This window comes from Dromiciops gliroides, chromosome 2 (assembly GCF_019393635.1).
Source record: "Dromiciops gliroides isolate mDroGli1 chromosome 2, mDroGli1.pri, whole genome shotgun sequence".
Lineage (NCBI taxonomy): Eukaryota > Metazoa > Chordata > Mammalia > Microbiotheria > Microbiotheriidae > Dromiciops > Dromiciops gliroides.
Window position 1 is genome coordinate 196,829,226 of NC_057862.1, and position 14,077 is coordinate 196,843,302.

Consider the following 14,077-nt stretch of genomic DNA (forward strand, 5'->3'; position numbering starts at 1 on the left):
ATCAGAACACAGAGACACTGGTATCTCTGATAATTAGTAAACCATCTCCCTTTGGAGAAAAAAAATGATTAAAGCTCAAGTCATGAGTAATATTCTATATTATCTTTCAGGGCTAATCACAAGGAGAAAAAGCCGAAAACAAGACTCACCCACAAGTTCACCAATCATGAAGAGCAGATAAAGAACACCCGCTATGGTGAGTCTAGTTTTCACCTTCCTCAGTTTCAGTAACTCTCTCTGTTTCCGGCAATTGTCACAAGGGTCTACTTTGAAACCCAGCTGGCTGTTGGGTAAAGGTCCGTCCTGATCCAGTAAGGAATCATCATCTGCCTGGAAGGCCAGGTGGGTCCCATTAATAGTTTCTGGGGTCTCCAGGCCATCATCAGCAACTACAACTCTTAGTTTATTAAACCTGGGGAAATCCTCATCCCCTACTTCATCCGAGAAGTCAAAGGCGCTGGTATCATTTAGAAACGGATGCGTATCATCTTTTTTCCACCAAGATTTGAGACGGTTCCATACATTGGCTCGGGCCATGGCTGAAGTGATGGCTGGGATCTGGGAATCCCTCGGCTCGAGACCACACACTGCCTGGAGACTACCAGTCACCAACTTCTCTTCACTGGGAATGGATTTCTAGGTGGAGCATATCCGTTTGTTTCTTCCCATCCTAGGGGAGAAAAAAGGAGTAAAATAAAAACGAAATGTCTATTGCCTTTAGCTTTAGTTTAAATGCCCCAGCCGGGGCGCTACGTCTAAGTTAACCTGAGTTTACGCCTGCCTCTCTACTCAACAGCGTGTGGGGTTCGGGAATCTCCCTCCCCACCAAAGTTAGGGCGCCCTCGAGGGACGGGGGAAGATTGGTAGTGGTGGGTCAGAGTCCGAACAACTGGCTCCGGGCACACGACCCCAGACGGGGACAGGACGCAGGACTCCCGAGGCAACCACGTCCGGACAGCAGGCGCAGGACACAAGAACATAGACGGGGCCAGGGCGCAGGGCTCCCGACGGGACTAGAGCTCGCACAGCCGGCTCGTCCCGTCCCCGAGACGGGACAAGAGCGCAGGCAGCAGGCGCGGGGCCCCGAGGAAGCTCTTCCTCATTGGGACGCGAGGACGCCGGTGCCATCCACTCACCTTCACCTGCACCTCGCCCTCTCGTCCGCTCGCTCTCCGGGAGGGAACCCAAAGCACCCAGGCTGGAGCGGGCCGAGCCCGGGAGCTACCCCCATGGCCCGAGCCCCCGTCCCATCGTGGGTCCTCCCTCCCCGGGGAGTCCCGCGTCCCATCACCAGCGAAGTGGGTGCCAGATACCTGGGGCGCTGGCGCTGGGAGCCCTTCTGCCCGACGCCTGCTGGGGAGCCTCCGCGCAGGGGAGAACTCATCTCCCCGGCCCGCCTCGGCCCGCTCCGCCGCCGCCGCCGCGCTCCGCCCCTCTGCAGCAAGGTCAGTCTGGCGCTCCCCGGCTCCTTTATCCAGCTCCGAGATGCAGAAGCGAGGAGCAGGGAGAAGGGGGCAGAGGAAGAGACGGTGCGAGGAATGCACGTCGCTCCGCGTCGTGCCGCTCCGCTCCGAGCGCCGGCTCCCCCTGAGTCTGACAGTTTTTTGCGCTAACGCAGCCTCCCAGACCGAGGGCGCCTCCTGCGCTCCAGTGCCCCTGCGCTCCCTGGCGTCCCCACCCCCTTGGCCTCTGCGCGGGGCAGCGCGCGTGCGCTGGAGTCGCGGAGCGAGAGCAGCACGAGAAAAGGAGGGGTCTGCACGAGAACAGGCCGGGGGACCGCTGGGCGTAGGCCGAGGGAGAGCGAGCGAGAGCCAGAGAGCGAGAGCGAGAGCCCTCTGCTTGCAGTACCCGAGACACGCGCGCTCACGGCGGGGTCGAGCGCGCACCACCGAGCGCCTTCCTGCCCCGCCCGCTCGCCCGCGAGCTCCGGATTCCAAAGCTGTGGGTCCCAGTGCCTTGCAACTCGTTCACTGCGGCCGCGGAGCGAGGCCTCCCCCAGGCTCCTGCACCTCCTCTAGGCGAGGCCGCCACTGCCAACCCGTCACACCAGCCGGGACGCCCGATCCGGGTGGGAGGGAGGAGGGTCGGTGTCTGCTGGGTCCTCGCGGCCAGTTCCGTGGCAGTCAAAGCAAGTGGCCTCTCGTGCAGCGACCCTTCGTGCTACGTCCTGTCCCGCCCCTGAGCTGCGGGGAGCCGCGGGAGGGAGGGCGCATCTGGGACATCACGGTTCGGATTTCTGTGCAACGCCATACCCAAACTGCCCAGATAAGCAGAAGTCTTAAAGCACATTTCTCTAACTGGAGGCCTGAAATAGAACAGGCCTGGCGAGTTGGCAAAATGTGTTAGTTACACAGTTAGGCTAAGTGAGAGGGGGCACGACATTGGGCAGGCAGCAGTTCTTGTCTTCTGGTTTAGTTTTGCCATCCTTTGCACAATGCCCAGGAACACTCTTTAAGAAACAATTAAAAACATTAAAGCAGGAGGCAACGGCAGACTGACCCTGGGCAAGTCAATCAACCTCCGCCCCACACCATTTCCTCCGAGTGTGAAACGATGGCAGAATAATACTTGCACCAACCACTTAACGAAAAAACATTTTATAAAACTTTAGAAGTGCTACAGAAATTCCAGTTATTACCCCAAAATTTGTAAATATTTTATAAATATCTTGATGTTTAAACCAAACACTCAAAACACACCAGAAGCAGGTCTGGGCGTATCTACATCCGTTATATTTTGCCAGGAGATAAAATAGTGTACTCTTCCCAAATATTGGAAGCAGGGACCCCCTATCTCTCGCACAGGTATTCAAATGTACAGTGTAGGTATCATAGTATGGGATAACCTTTATTTTATCCCTATTATCCTATCCCCACTAAAATACATGAGATACCAAGAGCCTAGGAAGAGATGCAGAAACATGTAAAATATTCAAATAGCTTATTAGACTCCCTCAGAGAGGTAAACTTAGGGAGCTAATGAACAATCACTCCCATTTATATAGGCCTATTCACGCAGAGCAACTCATAGAAACAGAGGGAAGGATTGGCAAAGTTCAGATCTCTGTCAATCGTTCTACCATGACTTGGTTCTTGTTCTCCAGCTGCAGAGAAAATTTCCCTCTAAGTGCCTGAACTCTCGAACTGGGGAGCTTTTGAACTTGAAATTACCAGGTGATTAACTCTTCAAAAACTAGAAAAGTTGAAACTCAGGATCTCTCTTCTCTCAGGCAAGCAGGGGTTGGTTGGCCACTGCTACATGCTTCTCTTGGAATTTTCTCAATGTTTTGGCTGCTACCAATACCTTAAGCATACAAAGTTGAGTCTGAGAAACTGTTGTCTTATATTCATAAAGGCAAAAGGAACTTGTAACTTGAGGTCCAGGAACCTCAGGTAGGCGCCTTCTTTCCCTTTTGAATGAAGATCTGCTCTACTCTGTTAGGATCTGGAAGTCTAAAGGACTGAAAAGATAAATGAGACAGGCTTGCTTTACAGACAAAGGTTGAGGGGGTGACTTTTCTAATAAGAAATAATTCCCCACCACCATTCACAGTTACCAGACATCTTGGAAGTGGCACAAGTCAATGGGAAACAATCAGGGGAGCTTCCTGTGTCCTTTCAGCAGGATTCTGGGGTTCTTGCCTACCTCCATTGGAGATTCCTTTCAGATGTTGATTGGGAAAATTTAGCTTTCTTTTTTCTTTCTTTCTTTCTCCCCCCCCCCCCAGGGCAATGAGGGTTGTGACTTGCCCAAGGTCACACAGCTAGTAAGTGTCAAATGTCTGAGGTTGGATTTGAACTCAGGTCCTCCTGAATCCAGGGCTCTGCTTTATTCACCGTGCCACCTAGCTGCCCCGATGGGGAAAACTTAATCAAACTGCACAGGGGCTCCCCCTGTTTACCTCCACCCCTACTAAGCTCCCAAGAAAACCAGTGCTCTTGTTAAGGAGTTAGGAATTTTTCCTGATTGTAGATGTAGCATCTCTCTTTCTCAGTCTCTGTCTCTGTTTCTGTTTCTGTTTCTGTTTCTGTTTGTCCCTGTCTCCTGGTCTCTCTGTCTCTGTCTTGTCTCTGTCTCTCTGTCTCTCTGTCTCACACACACACACACACACACACACACACACACACACACACACACACACTGACCTACCAGAAAACCACCTCAAATTAGAGGAACTTTGAATCAACATCCTCTCAAAACTATAGCTCATCAGCCCACAGTGACGTATCTCCTTTACTAGACTAACTGGAGAGTACATTAGCTAAAGCAAAAGATGTTAAAAAGGAAAAAAAAATGGCCATCCATAAAGCAAAAGATGTTTAATCAGCCAGCATAGTAAAATACATGATAAATAAGTGACAAAATAATTAAATGACAAGAAAGAATCTCCATCCATAAAAGTGTAGATAGTACCACACCATCTGTTAGGTATAGCACAGTGCCTGGCACATAGCACTTAATAAATGTTTATTGACTTGACAGAGAGAGAGTGAGAAAGATGGTGGTGCTGGTGGTAGTATAGAATAGGCTTGTAATTTCTTTCAGCAGAGTGGACTCCAGGTGTGACAGATCCCTCCAGCAATGCATATCAGCAACTGTATAGTCTTAGAGAGCTGCTGAAACTGAAATGATAAACACCACCACACAGTTAATGTATGTGGGAAGCAGGAATGAACTCAGGTTTTCCTGAAGTTAATTCGCGCTCGATCTCTCTCTCTCTCATCATTTAGAAGGCAGCTTGGGATGTTGCAATGCCTCAGGAATATTATCTAGCCCCAGATGGACTACATTTTAGACTACTGAAAGAATTACTAGATATGAGTACTGAGCCATTATGGGTGATCTTTGCAAGATTAAGGAAAAATAGTAAAAGTACCAATGGATTAGAGAAGGTCAGATGTCCTGGTTTAAAAAAAAAGAGAATAGAATGTAATCTTTATGCCACAGGCCACTGATCTTGACTTGGATAAGTGGGAAAATTCTAGAGAGTCCTCAGGGTATATAGATAGAAAACTAGCCCTGGAAGATCTGTTTTCTAGTAACACTTACCAGTCATGTGACTATAGGCAAGCCATTCAACTTCTCATCACTCCCAGGAAACCCTCCAAAAGGTTATACAAGCTATAGATATAGCAGGTGCTGATCTGAATTGCTTATGGAAGATTCCTTACTGTAAGTTCCTTATATCAATGCAGTCACAGGTCCAGTTCTAAAAAAAGAAAAAAGATTCTGGAAGTTTATTTTAATTTTTTTCATAAACAAAAATCTATTTTCACCCTGCCTCATCTTTCCCACCCCCCAAAGAGAAAAACAAAGCCCTTGTAATGAATACGCATAGTCAAGCAAAACAAATCCCTCCATTTTTGCATGTCCAGTTCTTCAACATTTTGAATCCATCACTTTTTGGTCAGGAGATGAGTAGCATGCTTCATCACAGGTCCTCTGGAATTGTTACAGTGATGAAAATCTTTAAATATTTTGAAGTTGTTTGTATTTACAGTGTTGTAGTATAAATTTTCCTCTAGGTTCTGCTCACTTAACTCAGTTTAAACAAATATTCCCATATTTCTCTGAAATAGTCCCTTTTGTCATTTCTTACTGCATAATAGCATTCAATTACATTAATATACCCTAATTTGTTCAATCATTCCCATTCCAATTTCCATATCTTTGCTACTACAAAAAAAGCTACTATAAATATATTTTTTGGATATATGGAGCCTTTTCCTTTTTCTTTGTTCCCTTTGTCAAAATCTTCACAATTTCATAACTTTTGGGGCCGGGCATAGTTCCATGTTACTTCTAGAAGGTCTGAACCATTTCACAGCTTCAACAACAGTGCATTAATATGCTGGTTTTCCTGCAACCCCTCAAATGTTAGTCATTTTCATTTTTGGTTAACTTTGTCTAGAATGCATTATTAAAGTGATGGTTAGTGAACATCTAAAAAAAAAAAAAGGAAGCAGTGATAACAAAGACCCAACAGGTCTAAGAATGGTTCATGACAGATAAACCTTATATCCTTTTTTGAAATTCATTCAAGAAACATTCAATTAACAAGATTTGGTAGATCAGGATAAATGCTTTGGATCTAATTTGCCTAGATTTCAGCAAACATTTGCTCTCATGTCTCTCATGTGATTCTTGTGGAAAACATGGAAAGTTGTGGATTAGACAATAGGATAGTTTAAAACTTTTCAATAGGTGAATCAAAAGAACAGTCATTAAAATCAGCTTGAAAGGATGACTTCAATGGAACAGCTCAGAAATCTCTGCTTGGTGCTGTAATGTTTAACATTTTTATCAGTGACTTGGTCAAAGGGATGGATGGCAGACTCATCATATTTACACAACACCTTAAGCTTGGAAGGGATAGTTAGCAAAGTTCAGAGTCAGAATGAAAAAAAATACCAAGACAGGCTAGAATATTGCACTGAATCAAATAAGATGAAATTTAGTAAGGATAAATATAAAGTATTGAGTAAGGGTTAAAAAAAATCAACTTGGGGCAGCTAGGTGGCGCAGTGGATAGAGCACTGGCCCTGGAGTCAGGAGGACCTGAGTTCAAATTCGACCTCAGATACTTAAGACTTACTAGCTATGTGACCCTGGGCAAGTCACTTAACTCCAATTGCCTCACCAAAAAAAAAAAAAATCAACTTTATAAATCCAATAAGGGGACATATGGTTATACAGCAGTTCAAGAAAAATTTGGGTAGCTCAGCAGATCACAAGATCAATATGAGTGAACAGAGAGATAGGACTGCCAAGAAAGCTAAAGTGATACTAGGCTACATTGGGAGGTATAGTTTTAAGGACCACCAAGGAAATGGAAAAAAATTGTACATAATGGCACAAAGTATGTAAAAATTGCAGTATATTAAGTGACCAGGAATCATGCAGGAGAAGAAAGGATGAGCGAGTATTAATTGATGGAAAGCCTTGATAGTCCGTTGCTGACCACCATTTCATTAAGAGTAAGGCTCCCGGGTAGCTAGGTGGCTCAGTGGATAGAGCACTGGCCCTAGAGTCAGGAGGCCCTTAGTTGAAATCCGGCTTCAGACACTTAACACTTACTAGCTGTGTGACCCTGGGAAAGTCACTTAATCCCAATTGCCTCACCAAAAAAAAAAAAAAGAGTAAGGCTCCCAAGAATGTTGGCTGAACCTCCTACCATGTAGAATTTACAGGACACAGGATAGATAGGCATTCATGAGTTTCAATCTAGATCATTGGAAGGATCACTGACTGGTGAGAGCATAAATCTGATGAAGTATTGATAAACTGAGTACAACTAAGTGGTACAGTGGATAGCTCACCAGGCCTGGAGTCAGGAAGATTCATCTTCCTGAATTCTAGACTGGCCTCAAATACTTACTAGCTGTGTGACCCTAGGCAAGTCACTAAACTCTGCCTCAGTTTTTCATCTATAAAATGAGCTGGAGAAGGAAATGGCAAACCACTCCAGTATCTCTGCCAAGAAAACCCCAGATGAGGTCATGAAAAGTTGCACATTAAAGAAACTACTGAACAACAAAATTGATAAGCTCGTGGGTGTGAAGAGGAAGACAATCCAGGATGAAGGGCCTCCGGCTCATGCCCTAGAAAGATCAAGTGAAGGAATGAAGGGTGTTTATCAAGGAGAACAAAAACACAACTTAGAGGGCACATGACATTTGACAGCAATTATTTGAAAAGCTATCAGGAAGAGGGAATAAACTTGTTCCGCTTGTCCCTAATGGGCAGAATGAAGAGTAAAGGGCCTATGTTTAAAAAAGACAAATGTAACAGTTAGTGCTATTAGGAAGTTGTAGGTGTTGCCTGTGAGGGAGGTTCCTCTTATTGGAAATCATCAAACTAAGGCTGGGAGGACTACTTGGTGGGCATGTTGATAGGATTCTTGTTCAGTTTGGACCAGGTGGTATCCGAGGTCCCATCTCACTCTGAGTTTGCAAATCTGTGATTACCATGATGAGCATCAGTTGTCATTGACCATATTGTGGAATCAGACCCTAATTTGAAAAAAATTTTGTTGTTCAGGTGTTTCAGTCATATCTGACTCTTGTGGTTTTCCTGGTAAAGATATTGGAGCAATTTAACCTTTCCTTCTCCAGCTCATTTTACAGGTGAGGAAACTGAGGCAAACAGGGCAAAGTGACTTGCCCAGGATCACACAGATAATAAGTGTATGAAGCTGGTTTTGAATTCATGAAGACAAGTCTTGACACCAGGCCTGGTACTCTATCCATTGTGCCACCTAACTGCCCAATTTGAAATAATAGTGACTGATATTTAAATAGAAGCCTGGTACAGGCTTATATAATAGTCTGGACTATTATAATAACCTTCCACTTGATCTCCCTGCCTAAGGCCTCTCCCCATTATAATCTGCCCTCCACTTAGCTATCAAAGTGAGCTTCCTAAAGCAAAGATTGGACTGCATCTCTACCCCTGTTTGATAAACCCTACTGGTTTCCTGTTGTCTTCAGGATCAGATATAAAATCTGCTGTATGTCAAAGCCTTTCATTAACCTAAAGCCCTCTCTAACATTCCAGGCTTCTTAAAACTTAACTTCCCACCATCTACTCTATGATTAAGTGACACCAGCCTCCTTTGCTGTTCTTTGAACATCATGTACTCTCTCTTTGGCATTTTGACTGGCTGTCCCCCATGCCTGGAATTCACTCCCTCCTCATCTCTGCCTTGTGGCTTTTTTTTACTTCCTTCAAGTCTCAGCTAAAATCTCACTTTCGGCAGAAAGCCTTTTCTGATCCCCCTTACAGCTAATGCCTTCTTTCTTAAATTATCCATAATTTATCCTGTATATAACTTGGTTTTACTGTGATATCCTCCAGGACAAGAAACTGCTTTTGCCTTTTTTTGTCTCCCCAGCACAAAACACAGCATCTGGCACATGGAAAGTGTCTAATCAATGATTGTTTACTAACTAACTGATTTTTCTACCAGGATAATGTGGCTAAGGCTGGTCTCATGGATGATTTTAAGAAGGTCAGCGCCTGGCTGCTTCTTAGGCCAGAAGATTGATTCACTACCCCAGTGAGTAAAGTCACAACTTCCTCATCTGTAAAACAAGTGGTTGGGAGTAGAGGATCTTTCTGTCTTTTCAAATTCTAAATCTCTCATCCTATGATTCCCTATAGTTTGGCTCAATTAGGAAGCATTGTAACATGCAAACCTTCTAAGTGGTAATTCTCAGAAGGCCTTGATATACAATTGCTGCAACGAATCCCTGGGATACTTAATTCCCATATGTGCAAAACATTCCAAGCTAAGATAAATTCTCTTGAATACTTGCAACCTTCCTTTCTTTATCATACTAGGGGGAAAAAGCAAAACATACCCCCCCAAAATTCTTCTATCACTCCCACTGCTATGCCCAAAGAGTGAGTCCTTATTTCAAGTACCCCGACCCAGAGCATGTCCATAACCCCATACATCCTCATTCTAGGGCCAAATACTACCCTGAGAAACTGGTTATAATTTTTTTTTAAATCCCCAAAACAAACAAACAAACAAAACCCAAACCAAGAAGCAGGAAGGTTTATGTTATAATTTTAGATGGAATAAGGAATTAGGATACTTTTTTGACAGGCACAGTTCTTTTAGGCAATTTCAGTAAAAGAGACGGATGCTTTTAGATACCTTATCTCATCTTCCTCTCCAGCCAAAGGGGTATACCTTACCCATTCTAATAATTCCTTCTCCACTGAAATATACTTTGGGGTGGGGCAGGGCAATGAGGGTTAAGTGACTTGCCCAGGGCCACACAGCTAGTGTCAAGTGTCTGAGGCTGGATTTGAACTCAGGTCTTCCTGAATCCAGGACCAGTGCTTTATCCACTGTGCCACCTAGCTGCCCCCTTTCTTTTCATCTTAGTTTTAGATTTATGCAACACTTTAGAAATGTTATGTAATCAAATTATCCCTTTTATCTGTTATGATCTTTCCCCCACCCATAGGTCAGATACATAACTTTTTCCATGTTTCTCTAATGCTAAATTCTTTAAATTGTTTCTGGTGGACTTCTGGCTAAACTGCAGAGTACAATATTAATTTTTTTTTTCTTAGTAATCCATCCACTATGCCTTGTTTTTGACTCTGTAGCCGCCTGAGCTTTCTCTTGTCTCCTCTCCACCTGTCTCCTTTCTTGGTAGCTCCCCTCTACCATCTCTCAGTCTCGTCTACTGTCCCCCCTTTCCTTTCTCAGTCACTCCTCTATGTCTCCTCCCTTGGTCTCTCCTACATCCCCCTTCTCTGTCTTCTAGTCTATGTCTCCCTCTTCACTACCCCCGCTCCTCTTAAAAAAAAAACACAAACAAACCCAGGGGCAGCTAGGTGGCGCAGTGGATAGAGCACCAGCCCTGGAGTCAGGAGTACCTGAGTTCAAATCTGGCCTCAGACAGTTAACAATTACTAGCTGTGTGACCCTGGGCAAGTCACTTAACTCCAATTGCCTCACCAAAAAAAAAAAAAAAACAACCCAAAAACCTTCTCTCTCAGAAAACATGGGCTGACCACCCCCACACCCCAAGCTAATTCATTGGCACCCCCAAGGCCGGCTGAGACGCGGAGTTTCCATGCACACCCTTGCTTGGTGGAGTGAGCCGGCACAGATGGGGGTCCCCAAATCAATTCTTACAACTCCTGGAGCTAAGTTTAGTCCCTTTTCTACACAGATTCCTTCTATTCCATCCTCCATCCCCAAGCTCACTCTTCTTCAGGCTAAGCTCCTCCCAGTTCCTTCGACAAATCTTCATAGGTTGTAATCTCCACTCTCCTCTATCTAATATGACCTTTCCAATCTTTAAAGGTAAGAGAAGTGTAGCTATTAAAGGAAGGAGAAGCTTTCAAGAGCTGAAAAAGGGGGTTTCCTTGGCAAGGATTAAAATGAAGGTAAGGAGGGGCAGCTAGGTGGCATGGTAGGCCTTGGATTCAGGAGGACCTGAGTTCAAATGTGACCTCAGACACTTGACACTTACTAGCTGAGTGACTGGGCAAGTCACTTAACCCCAACTACCTCACAAAAAAAAAAAAAATGAAGGTAAGGAACTAGAACTAAGGTGCCCCATAAGTTGTTAGTGAAGTCAATCTGTGGTTAGAGTTGAGTTTAGATCAGAAAATTGTAAGATTTCCACAATCCTGTGCTTTTATTGTTTTACCTTAGTTTTAGTTTTTTTTCCTTAAAAACTCTAAACTTTTTTTTTGAAAATGAAGAAATTCTCTGAATGTGTTCTTGATAGTACAGAAGTGATTAGTACACCCCTAGTGGCCATATTTGGTGGTGTCCCTATTCCAGGTTCCTGGTTGATCTGGCAGACAGAAGTGAAAATCTTGGAACCAGCCTTGGTGGTTGTGGTCAATTCCCACGAGTGTTATTTTTGTTGTTGATGATGATGAATTAAATGACTGAACTTCTTTTATTAACATACTTTCTTCTTTCCTCTATCTCTAGTAATTTTGAAGTCAATTCTGACTAGTTAACTCATATTATTATTATGATTTTTTTTTTTTGGTGAGACAATTGGGGTTAAGTGACTTGCCCAGGGTCACACAGCTAGTAAGTGTTAAGTATCTGAGGCCGTATTTGAACTCAGGTCCTCCTGAATCTAGGGCCAGTGCTCTATCCACTGTGCCACCTAGCTGCCCCCCTAAGATTCTTTACCTCTTTTTTGTTTGTTTTTTAGTGGGGCAACGAAGGTTAAGTGACTTGCCCAGGGTCACACAGTTAGTAAGTGTCAAGTGTCTGAGGCTGGATTTGAGCTCAGGTCTTCCTGAATCCAGGGCTGTTACTTTATTCACTGCGCCACCTAGCTGCCCCCACTAATATACTTTAAAAGCCTATCAAGATAACCAGACCCATATTAGAAATTTCCAGTCATAACTAAGTGGTAACATTTAAGGTATGTGTAAACATATATTTTGTTGTTTTTGTCTTAAAATACCAAAAATCTGGGGCAGCTAGGTGGCGCAGTGGATAGAGCACCGGCCCTGGAGTCAGGAGGACCTGAGTTCAAATCCGGCCTCAGACACTTAACACTCACTAGTTGTGTGACCCTGGGCAAGTCACTTAACCACAATTGCCTCACTAAAAAAAAAATAATCTAGAATATTTAGAAATTCTGAAAAGAATTTCAGAATTGAAAAACATCTTAGAGATCCTTTAATCCAACACCCTTCCTTTTACAGAAGAGGAAACCGGAGACACCAAAAAAAAAGTGAAGTAACTTGTGCCCAAGGTTATATACAAAGCTAGGAGTGGATAGAATTAAGCCCTGCTGACTTCAAGTATGGTGCTCTTTTTACTATATAGTGCTATAACACTGGAAAAATTTGTTGAATTTAGAGTCAGAAGAGCTGAGTTAAATTTTTGGCTCTGCTACTATCTATGATGCAGTGAGAGATAGCGTGATCTAGTGGATAGGGCACTGGACTTGGAGCCAGGAAGACACAGGTTCAAATCCCACCTTAGATACTTTCTAGCTATGTGATCCAGGGCAAGTCACTTAATTTCTCTGTGCCTCGGTTTTGTCATTTATAAAGTCAAGGGATTGGACTGAGTGACTTTCAACTTCCTTATTTGTTCAAAATCTATGATTTTTAGTCCAGAATTTTGTTAGAACTATTTTGGAAAAAATAAATCACAACTAATTGTGTAGAGTTTCTCTAAATACTGAAGTGCCCTTTTAAAATTAATAGGCACCAGTTCAGAAGGATATATAGTTGCCCTTCTGGTCAGTAAGAAGGAACAAATTGCAGAATTACAGAATGTCTGAATTTTTTTGTTTGTTTGTTTTGGGCCCAGCAATAAGGGTTAAGTGACTTGCCCGGAGTCACATAGCTGGTAAGTGTCAAGTGTCTGAGGTTGGATTTGAACTCAGGTCCTCCAGAATCCAGGGCCTGTGCTTTATCTACTGTGCCACCTAGCTGCCCCCAGAATGTCAGAATTTTAAAGGAATTTAGAAGCTATATAGTAGAGTCTCTATCTGAAATGGAATTTCTTCTATGGCATCTCTAAAAACTGGTCATCTAACCTTCACTTGTATTCATCCACTGATGGAGAATCTATGATCTCCCAAGGTAGCCCATTCAAACCTTTGGACAACTCTAATTGTAAGGTTTTCCTCATATCAAATTTAAATTTGCCTCTTTGCCATTTAGGCCCATTGTTCCTACTTCTGCCCCTTGGGCCAAATAGAAGATAGCTAATTCTTCTTCTAGCTTGTACTCTGGGCATTTTTTCTAGCAAGTCTCAGAAGCTCCTTGATCCTGGATGCTCACTTCAGCCCTGGAATTTACATATTAGGAATACCTCTCTGTACCTGCAGCCCCTCCCCGATTGGATAATTCCTCTCAGAACTTCCATTGAAGGAGGGTGTCCAGGACAACTGTGTCTTTATTTCTCTCCAGGTTGTATTCTGGTCTTTCTCTATCATGCCCCCCTCTTCCTCCTCTTCAGTTTCATTTTATGTGTTGTCTTCTCCCATTATAATGTAAGCTTTTTTCCCCCTGCTTGTATTTGTATACCTAGCACTTAGCACAGTGCCTGAGACTTAGTAAGCACTCAATAAATGCTTGTTGACTGTCATACTTTTGAATATTTGAAGAAAGCCTCATGTCTTTTTTGGTTTTATCTGAGAAGTAGAACATTGTTTTATGAAGACTGGTAAGATTTCTCTTTCAAATTCATCTAAAAGCTTCAGATTACAATAGTTTTTAAATGCTTAGTTTGCTTCCACATTGGTCATCCATCTCTTTACTACCAGATTCCCCAATTCCCATCATCTTGAGCCTTCTTGCCATCATTGCTGTGTTATTCTCTACTAATGAAAGTTGATGCTATTTACTGCCAGGGCTAGCTTTTCTTGACCAGTCATCCAGTGAGGCAACAGTAGTGCCTCAATTTGATAGTGTTTTAGCTTTTTTACCATCAAGAGGCCAGAATTCTTCCAGGCTATTTGAAACTCTCTATTACTTACACACATGCACCCCCCCCCATATCCTTGGGGGTCCCACAGCTCTATCTTATATACACAAGATTTTTATTAGCTGGCATTGG

At 43.7% G+C, this 14,077-nt stretch overlaps 2 protein-coding genes across 2 annotated transcripts in view; both read right to left on the reverse strand.

Annotated features, from left to right (window-relative positions):
* The window catches only part of SLC30A4 (solute carrier family 30 member 4), a 37,304-nt gene extending 36,634 nt beyond the window's left edge, over positions 1-670 (reverse strand). The window contains exon 1 of the mRNA XM_043984402.1: positions 150-670. Within this exon, the coding sequence (XP_043840337.1) occupies positions 150-537 (388 nt within the window). The 5' untranslated portion in view covers positions 538-670. The remainder of the gene's footprint in view (positions 1-149) is intronic.
* LOC122738566 lies at positions 538-13,454 on the reverse strand. Its single transcript, XM_043980571.1, has 5 exons — positions 13,341-13,454; positions 7,528-7,601; positions 2,048-2,213; positions 1,314-1,955; positions 538-670 (listed from the first exon to the last, which is right to left on the reverse strand). Exons 1-5 carry the CDS (start codon positions 13,452-13,454, stop codon positions 620-622), a joined length of 1,047 nt encoding a protein of 348 aa, XP_043836506.1. The 3' UTR covers positions 538-619.
* Between the last annotated feature and the right edge of the window lie 623 nt (positions 13,455-14,077).